Source organism: Ambystoma mexicanum, chromosome 6q (genome assembly GCF_040938575.1).
Source record: "Ambystoma mexicanum isolate Mex_15411 chromosome 6q, UKY_AmexF1_1, whole genome shotgun sequence".
NCBI classification, from domain to species: Eukaryota; Metazoa; Chordata; class Amphibia; order Caudata; family Ambystomatidae; genus Ambystoma; species Ambystoma mexicanum.
The window spans coordinates 439,985,290-439,995,597 of record NC_090937.1 but is presented as its reverse complement, the minus strand read 5'-3'; the positions used below and the strand labels follow the sequence as shown (position 1 = coordinate 439,995,597).

Genomic DNA, 10,308 nt, shown 5'->3' with positions numbered 1-10,308 from the left:
TGTCCCTGACATCATCCTCCACCAGTCTATCTGACTCATCCATGGAAAGAGCATTGGCTACTATGTTCTCCCTGCTATGAACATGTTCTACAGTAAAATCCAAACCTTGTAGTTTGGTGATTCACTTACAGATATGCCTGGAAACACTGTCCAAGCCCTTCTGGTTGAAAAACGACACCAAAGGCTTATGGTTGGTATGAACCACAAACGGCCTACCATACAAGTACACACAGAACTTCATAATGGCCCACACAATGGCCAAGGCCTCCTGTTCGATAGCTGAATACTGACATTCAACGTCCCTGAGAGCCTGGCACGGTAGTTTGTGTGCAGAGGACACAGGTTATTGGTTCCTAGTGGCAAATCGGTAGCAGGCAAGAATTTATTCTCCTTCACCCGAGTTTGGGTATCCTGGTTTCGAATACCTTCAAGGCCACACCATCCTCAGGTGTAGGTGCAGGATGCCTCCAACACTTCCTGACCTCCATGTTGAAAGCAATGGTTCCAGTCCTTCCACCTGATCATAACCCTGGGGCAAAAATAAGGCATGATCTGGAATTTTTACCATGCCTTAACTAGGGCTTCAATGAACCCAAAATGTACAGTGGTTTGGTCATCGAACAGGAGGCCTTGGTCCTGGTGTGGGCCATTATAAAGTTCTGTGTGTACATTTGAAGCTTTTTAAATAAATTCTACACCCGAGACAACGTATATTTTAGACTGCTGTGTGGTATGTTGGTGCTAAATAAATACAGAACAACAACACAAAATAAGGAAAACAGAAAAAATAATGGCACCATTCTTCATTTTTAATTCGACTTTGTTAATAAAAGCAACATATTTGTTAGAATAATAAAATAAGGTTTTGGTACACTAATACATACTCTTTTGCACAGTTGCACAGAAAACTAAATTTTGCATATGGCACCGGGAAGGATAATAAAACAATTAAAATATTACAATACATGACAAACAAATCATATGTAATCAGTAGCTGTTTCTTCAAATAGACATGCCTGTCTACTCAGTTAATTTTCATTAATATCATTTGGCAGTGAATATAATAACTGAACTGGACTATTTCGGTTGTTTTGGTTCAGCACTCCATGCGAGAAGAAAATGAATTCCACAAATGAAAGCACAGAAGCAAGATAGTGCTGAGTTGGCGTTTTAGGTGATCGACTTCTTTTGGCTAACCTCAAACAATCAGTGGGGATTTTGGCATCCTCAAATTGCAGGCAAGTCCTACATGCTGAAAGAGTAATGTAGAACAACTTGCAAAAACAACGGGGCATTACTATATGATCTCAGCCAAGAAAAGTCAAAAACCATTGAGAATGATCTTAAAACAGGTTGTATGGCTTAGGTAACAGAAAGGGTGAGCCTATTTGTTTTTATAAAGTGCTGCTGTGCATGTCGCTATTACCCAACTTGATAGCATCCCGTTCACCATGCTCGAAGGAATGAAAGTGCATAATTGGACCAGCAATGATTCTAAACCGTCACAAGCAGATTAAACAGAGATCACCATTAATATTTAGGGGAATAAAGTTCCTGATGAACATTGCATATACCCAACAGGCACTGGCTAAAACGTCGAAGAATCTAAAGGAAATAACTGGTTGTTCTAGGATGGGAAGAATATTGGACCCCAGCAAGCGCTTGCTGAGTTTTCTAGACATTGCAAAAGGTTGAAGACCAGACTACAACCAGTTCACTTTGCACGACGGTACACCAGATACATTATAGGCAAACAGAAATAGGTGTTTGTTTGCGTGGACGTATGTAAGAAAGAAAAAAGGGAATGAAAGAGTATACTGCCCCTATTAAAGCATTCCCTTTTCAGCATTTGGACATGTTGTGCAAGGTATCCGGTTCATATCTTCGCCGATGGACAACCTTTTATTCCTGCTTCACTATTAGGTTAAGCGATTCCGCGGTAAACAATATAATTCATTAACGGGTTACCTGAAGACTTTGTATCCATTCGCGCATACAACATGTTCCAGCAAGCTTCTCTCTCCTTGTAGATGATGGCAGAGGACAGGGCATGGGATCTGAATCACTGTTCTGTGTTTAAAACTCTCACAGTATAGGGACATATGCATCCACTTAGACTATTATTCTCGGTCATTCCTAACAGTTGTACCAATAGAGGCATGGCCTGCAAAAGCGTTTCATTTCTTAAAACTGTGGCCACTTGGTTTGTTCCATTGACGGTGCTTTTTTCTTTCTTTTTTTTTTTTTTTTTTTACAAGCAAGCAGCATATTGGCTCGTCATGAGTCAAGACAAAGACACACACATTTGAAAGTCAACTGGTTAAAAGGTCATCAGTACATCCCGTTCTTGCACGCTGGTGTAGAAGGGTCTCCCAAAGATGAATGAATGGAGGCCAGGTTTGATCTTCTCGGCTAGTGCCAAAATGATGTTTAGGTCGCCCTCTGCGGTTAGGTCGAGGTCTACTTTTAAACTTCGAAGGGACTTGAAAGGTTTCTTCCCTTTTTGCCTGGGGATAGGAAAACATCATCATCAAAATGATTGCATACAACATTTAACAGAACGTCTAATGTGTCACACACTTTTGGACTTACGTGTCATCTTCAATATATTTGAGCAGCGTCAAGGCTTTCCGGTGAAGTACCAAGAGAAACTGTGCAAGGAACACATGCCTCAGAGATAAACCAGGCTTTAATTGAAAGATCTATCAAACAAGAAAACAAAGAGGATCATTTAAATAGGAGAACAATGGGACATAACACAGCAGACCAGATGCATCATATAAACCAAAGTGCAGGGTACAACAACTAGCAGTGCCATGAAACTCAAATACCAATCGACTGCTACAGATGGTCGCACAAACAAAACTCAACCAGATGTGATTCAGGTCTTGCTTTTTTATTCTCATTGTTATTGTCTTGGTTACTGTTTCTGAGTCACCTGCTACTGCCCTCTAACTGTCCCCTCCTTTCCCCCTTCCGCCTTCAGGTCTCAGGTGTTGTGCCTCCCTTTATTGCCACCATCTCCCCTTCACTCCCGGCTCTTATTGATTTTGCCCCTTCTACATCTTCTTTGGGTTTTCCACCTCATCTCCTTTCTTCCTTTGCCTCCCCTCCACCCACCTTTCCTCTGCTTCTTTCACTCGCTGGCACTCATTCCTTTCTGCCCCTTGCTCTGACACACTTGTGGCTCCACTTTCCCCTCCGCCCCTCCCTTCACTGGAATTTCTTATGGTTCTATGTCATTTCAACAACGCCCGTATTCACAAAGGGTGTTTTTCTGTCAAATTTTGGCCAAAAAACCTTTTCAAATTTGGTTTTACATTATTTTTTGGGGGGGTCTCCCTACAACGCTCCCCGTCATTTATCTATTTGTTTTTATTCCCGGCTTCCCCAAACCTTTTATATGCCCTTTCCCACCCCCCAGAAAATGTCAAAAAGCTTTTTTCTTCAGCAGAAATTCTGCAGAAAAACACCCGTCGTAAAAATTGGCGTTGATGAAAGGACCTCGTACCTTTCTTCTTTTTGCCCCAGGCTATCAATTTTTCAAGCTGTGGGACTTGTTCTCTCAGTGTGCTTTTGTGCTGGGGTGTTTCCAATCTCCCTCCCAACCCTTGTCCCTCTCTTTAGGGTTTTTTTCTTCTCTGTCTTTTTTCCAGCCCCTCCCCTAAAACCTTTACATGCGCCTCTGTCTTCATTCTGTGGCTGTCCATCTCTCCTTCTCTTCTCTCCGTTTCCCTTATGGGTTCCTTCTTAGCTTTCATCATTCTCTCCTACCCAGTGTTTTATCTATTCTCTGGGCTTCACATGGCTTGGTTACTTCGGTTACCCAATGGTCTCCCCCAAGTCTGATGGTGGACTGATTTTATCCTCCTCCTAACTGGCATGCCGGGACACATCCCCACTAATTGGATGCAACTGGCCCCAATTACTGGGGCTGTGACTGGCTCTATAGGAAGGTGCAATCCTGCCGAAACAGATAACCCATGGTGGCCTATGGCCCAGACTCCTGACCTAGAAGTCGGCCACCTTGGACACAGGTGGTCGGAATAGAGACTTTGTCTGACCTGCTTAAGTATGACCTCTCCACTTCCTCCCCCATTCTACCACAGGACTGCACACCACAGTAGCCTGCTCATCCATCATCATCACCAGAACGTCACCAGAACGTCCCCAGACTAAGCGCCTCTACTTGGAATCTGCGGTTGGCCTGCCTCCTGACCTAACATCCCATGCCAGCCTCTGTGCCTGGAGCTACCCCAGGTCCACTCTCTGCCCCAGTTGGTGCCCCAGAGACAAATACGCCACCCAGGTAGGTACATCTGCTATTTTGCCCTCTCTCCAGTGCTCTCTGGGAGATCACTACAGGTACTCTGCTTGTGACTTCATCGCAAGACTTAAATGGACTAGAAAGTAGGACATTTCTGCTCTTTGAGCAACACGCTCACATGCCAAGCAATTGTAACCAAAATACACTCCAGACATCAAATCGCTTTGTGGTGCTGTGGCTAGATGAAGCATGGTAAACCACTTCCCCACTCTAATAACTCGTGTTCTCTTAGTCACCAATAAAGAATGTCCAGAAATAGGTGCTTACACCTTTTAATTGTCCGATTACCGAGCAGTCTTTACAGAGAGGTGGTGCAATCACAAAGACCAGTATATGATCTTACTCAAAAATTATTTTCTTTGTGGTTTTAACAAATATGGCATTATCCCAGGAAGTATCATCCAAAGCACATTATTCACAGAATGCTAGTTGCTATTCAGAGGACATATTAATAATGTTTATATATATAGCACGTTCACCAACCCCGCTGTACATAGAACATTTACATACAATTATTATCACTCAACTGAAGTGTGCTTTCATTTGTCGACCTCGGAAGGAAGAAAGGCTGAAATGACCGTTCTGAGATTCGAACCTGTAACCTACAGATCACACACAGATCAAAGCAGGGAGCGCTTAATCCACTGAGACGTCTTACTGGTTACCGGCATGGATGAGCCAGCCTCCAAAATGCAAGTGGGGCCGACTTTACATGAATGACATGGGCACAAACTAGCCGCTAGATCGACTTTCCAGGATACAAGAAAAATGTGACTTGGGGACCAGTGGAAGAGCCGCTCCCTGATGCGACCCTGGTATAGAGTGGACCCCCTGAGTCAAACCAGCTTTTCCCTCGTTTTGTGACCTGCGACCCTGTCAGAGAAGATCTACCCTTGTAGGAAGAATGCTATATGGGGGGAGGGGTGCGGGGGTACCCCAGAGGGCATAGCCAGGGTTGGTAGATTGCAGTTGTGCAGAACTCACGTTATCTCAGAGTGGTGTGTTTGTAGACGGTACTATGCATATCACGACATGACCGTTCACCCTGAGCATGGTCTGTGAATCCGCTTCTAGAATGAGGAGTCTTGCAGCGTTCACCCCAAGGTCTGTGAAGTCCCAACATAGAGCGTGGACTGGAGTTTATTGTGAAACGGGCGCTCATGAAAATTAGCAAGTGCATAAGCGGGGCATATGCATGCAGTGCACAGAAGACTTCAGTGAGAGGAAATAGTGACTGCAACACAGCGGGCTGCGGGATTGCATGATTGACATGCGCTGGACCTTCCTCGTCCCAAGATGACAGACACTGCATTTCCACCCTACAGGCACACATTCTGAATCAAGCTATCAGAGATTCCAGACTATTAGGGAACACACAACATCTTAACACAGCATGCAGACATGTTTGCACAAATGTTAAATGTAGTAATGTAACATAGTGCCAAGAAAGTTACGTGTACATTCTCTGCAGTTGAGGGGTGACATTTTTTGTAGAGTTTAGCTATTAGCAGCTATACACGGAAAAGTAAGTATTTTATGAGCTATTAGACAATGTCACCATATTTTAGGTTGCATATGCCCATAATAATATAAAATCTCTAAAACTGAAATAGAGCTAACCAATGAAAAATATAATATGGTACCTGATCCAGGAAGGACTTCACTAGTGTGTCTCGATGTAGAACAGCTTGGAAAATATTCCTGTGAAAAGGAATCAAGAACTTGGTGAGTCTCAGAACCTTCAAACTACCTTAACACACACTTGCTCCCCTAACTTGTACATTGACAAAATGGAGTCCACGCCTCATCTCCCAATTACTTTCATAAAGAAACAGTGAGGATAACTGGATAAACAAAAATGTATTTAGATTGAACTAAATGGAGACAGCACCAACTGCATACAGATCAAGCACCTGTCACAAATAGGAAGAACACCAAGAGACCCGTTCTCGCACCATATTTATTTACACAGACAAGGTGGTTGCTCTTTCTGGGAATATGGAAGCAGCTATATCCTTCTGTGCAACTGCATAATAACACATTGTGAAAGCTCCCGCCGCCCACAATCTCCCTGCCAAGGTTCCATCTACTAACCATCTACCAGTCCAAATACCTAGACAATATGGATTTCATGTATGGCTTCGGAGAACTGCGGAGTGATCTAATACTTACCAAGCCAACAGAAATAAGCTTTCTCTGATCAGGATAAAGGCTCAGGATTGGTCAAACAATAAGGGGCAACTCCTGATGTAGAATGGCCACTAGCCCCGAGTGCAAAGGCATAGACCTTGGTCTAGAAAGCAAGAATCCTGAGCGGTCTAACTTGGGATCACGTCCATCACAGTCACTCAGTTTTAGGTTGTTTCAGTGTCCCCTAGCACTTCTCGGGAGTATGGTCCTCCAAGACCAGAGTCATGGCTTGGGATCTTGCCTGGGCTGTACTGCATCCTGGGATGATGGGATGGCCTCAGACAGGTGTTGGGCTCCTCGCATCCTCAAAAGATCTGGAATGGGCAGGTGAGTAGTTCCAGTTTCCTGCCCTAGGGGTCTCTTGAACCTGGGCAGGTATCATCCCTCCACACCCCCAACCTTGGTTGGTCTAGATAAGATTTGCTTTCTGTTAACTAGTCTGAGGGTGTAGAGGTAGGAGACAGACACAGGATTGGTAACTTTCTTTGTACACACTTTTATTGGAAGTAAAAGTAAAGGGGGATTGGTGAAATTCCCAACTTTCCCTAATTCTAAGAGGGGTTTCCCTGCCTCAACACATCTAAGTAGTGTCTCTGTCAGAGTGTCCAAAATAAAGTTTTCTCCGCCCTGTGTCCAAAACCTAATCTGACCCCTCACACTCTAAACTTAACGAAATGTGCAAAAGGGGAAACATGTCTCTTGGCTTGTGCCCTGCGACTTACGCCTTTGGTTTCCAAAATTACAAGTCCCAAGACCAAACAATGTGCTCCAAAATTAATGTTTTATGCAGTTCAAAGGGGTTGCTCCTCTTCCTTTTGACAGTCTCTGGAGCTTTTGGGAATATATTCCCTCTTTGTTCAGCTTTAGTCTCACTTACAGCCTTGGTGTACTCTCCTGCCAAGGTCTGTCTGTCTTTTCACTTGCCCAATATACTTGGTTCACTAGCCTGCCAAATATTTCTTTGTGTTGTTCCTGCTTCCCGAAAAGAAACTGATGAAGACATAAGAATTAACTCTGTGGTTTACAAGCAGTTTCCTCATTATCGGTTTTCTTCTTCTCCTCTCTAGCATATGAGGTTTTATATTTGATCTTGGGGATTTTGAACGTGTTTACAGACCACTTTCTTTGGGTCTTTTCTGCTCACCAGGTTGGCTGCTACGCCCTCTGCTCTCTGTAGATCTTCTCCCCCTGCCTGTGTCCTTTTTCCGACTTCATGCAGTTAAGTGCACTAATTAGCTGAAAGTTTGCAGTTTCGGGAGCTGCAAGGCTCCGGAGTTCTGTCCCGTACCGGTGGCACCTCCACCGGCAATGCTTTCCCTGCTATTTTGCAGGGTACCCACCGTCCTCACTAGTGGCGTACTAACGTGGTGTCTTCAATTGGTATCACGTTCCTTGAGAACAATTTCCCTGCTTCTTCGCAGGGTGTCTACCATCCTCACAGGGACTGCTGGCTTTGTGGGGTGGTCCGCTTTGTGGTTTTAAAAGCGGCTTCAGCGTTGTTACATTAACACGGATTGGATGCCTTACCTCCAGTTCGCCGTAGATCCCATGAAGCAGCTTCTATTGGGGAATGTCCCTCGTGGCCGAAATGCTGCTTCTGCTGCCACAGGGTTTCAGTTTGTGGTAACCGTGAGGCTTTGATGTCTCGCTTCAACCTGGGAATACCACCACTCGAGCGGTTTCTGTTTGTTGCAAGCGGTGCTCCCTCGCTGGTCCTCCACTCCCTTCAGGAACCAAGGGCCGTTCAACCAGCTTTAAGCTTCCTCGTCCGGGTTGCTTTGGTTTCTCCTTCTTTCGGTACTTCAACTCCTCTGGCTTCCACTACTGCTCCAACTACTTCTCTCGGGTTCTCGTCCTTCTGCAGTTTTTATTCTATGCTGCTGTTTCACTCTGCAAAAAAGCTAGAGCGTTCATAACGGTTCTTGTGTCTCCTTCCTGCATCCTTCTTGCATCCTCAAGGGACCACCTCATTGCAGTACTGTGTCTATATGTTGTTGGTTCAAACTTACATAAATACATTGACTTACACAGTATTGGTATATTTATAAAAGTGAATCGTGTTTATAAAGTGAAACAAGTTAAAAGCCCTGGCAGGAGAGTATTGCAGGCAAAGCAAAAGTCTACAAGTGATGGTTAAAGGCCCTAGCAGTGGAATATACCAGGCCAAGGTTCAAGTTTGCAAATTATAGAAAACCAACCATCCAAAGTATTCCTGGCACAGCACAGGAGTACGTCAGGTAAAACTTGAAATAGAAAGCAAAGAGAGATTGATAGGGAACAGAACCTGGTGGGGAAATACACCAATGTATGTATAGCTGGAATTGATATCTAAAACTGTATTGGAACATAGTGTTTTTGTTATTTACTAAGAAACCTCCAAAGATGTTTTGGGCATATTTGAGTTGTGAGAAGCCCTGAACAGCAACCTGAGGAAGGGAGCCATCCTTTGGAACTGGGAACTTTATCCATTGAGAACTTTTATATTGGAGTACCTTTATATTTGCTTTGAACTTAAACAGTTGTGCACCTTTCAAGAATAATGACATTATTCCTTTACACATTATAGTTACTTTAGAATGTGAGGGAAAGGGTAGGGTTTTGCCCATAGGAGAGTTTTGCTTTGGACATCTTGACATTGGACAGTCCCTTAGTTTTGTTTGAGGTAGGGAAATACCTCTTAGAAGTAGGGACAGTGAGGCATTTTACAAAACCCTTATTTAATAAAACTCTATAACCACAAATATCACTTCTCTGTGTCCGTTTCTCATTCCTGACTCCTCACATTAGCTGGACGATTGAGTCCCCATCCTTGAGGCTCAGGTGAACTCCTTCTAGAAATAGGGGGACATACAACCAAAACAGGGAAAACTTTAATGTCAACATGCGAGGATAAAGTGAAGCGAAATCCAGTTAACCGTTCCTAGTGGATGTAGTGTCCCAAGTCCAAAATCCAAATCCCTGATCGAAGACCCTAACTCTCTGGCTTCTGCATCAAAGAGCAGGACCTTCAACTCACTCACAGTCTCAGGGTAGTTTAGTGTACAAGTACACTTCGTCTCCATTATTGCTTTCCTACATTTCCATCATGGTCTTTGTATCTTGGACTTGTGCTTTTTCCAGCATGTTGAGATGGACTTCAAACTGCTTGCACCTGGGTTTAGCAAGGTGTTTTTATTTGGGGTGTGTGAGAAACCTGAGGGTAATCTCCCAAGTAGACCTCAGGAAACTCTTATTCAGGTGGCAAGGGGAGGGCTGGCGCTCTGACATCTCAACCCTGGGGGTGGACGAGCGAGGGAGGATCACCTGGCCAGGAGAGCCTGGGGTTATGCTCATGGGAATGCCCAAAGGGAGACGCAGTATTATACCGAGGAGGAAGGCAAAAGCGACGAAGTCCTTGAGGTTTGCCTTGGTTATTCTACATCGACCTCCCTTCCACCCAAAGAAGCTCCCTTAAAATCCTACCACGTTTACAATGCTGATAACCCAATCAGGAACCCCATCATCCTCAAAAACCACAACTCCCAGAATCCCTGTTTCCACGGTTTTCACCAAAATACTCCCCATCCTTCGTCTACACGCCACTCTGGTTATTCTTTTCCCAACACCCAATCTATTAGGACAGACAACTACCGTTCCCACAATCCCTCTTGTTCATTTCATGATCCTGGCTATTGCCGTTCACTCCATACACCCTACAAAAACCACCCTTCCGAAATCATTACCACCCCTCCCAGTACGAGGGTTACAATTCCCTATAACACCTCTTCCCCCTCCTACCATGTAGGATATTC

At 44.3% G+C, this 10,308-nt stretch overlaps 1 protein-coding gene across 1 annotated transcript in view; it reads right to left on the bottom strand.

The window, feature by feature from the left end:
* Positions 1 to 788: 788 nt before the first annotated feature.
* Positions 789 to 10,308, bottom strand: part of C9orf72 (C9orf72-SMCR8 complex subunit) — a 467,428-nt gene continuing 457,908 nt past the window's right edge. The window contains exons 8-10 of the mRNA XM_069630918.1: positions 5,971 to 6,028; positions 2,593 to 2,702; positions 789 to 2,507 (exon numbers count right to left, since the gene is read on the bottom strand). Coding sequence (XP_069487019.1) covers positions 2,321 to 2,507; positions 2,593 to 2,702; positions 5,971 to 6,028 — 355 coding nt within the window. The 3' untranslated portion in view covers positions 789 to 2,320. The remainder of the gene's footprint in view (positions 2,508 to 2,592; positions 2,703 to 5,970; positions 6,029 to 10,308) is intronic.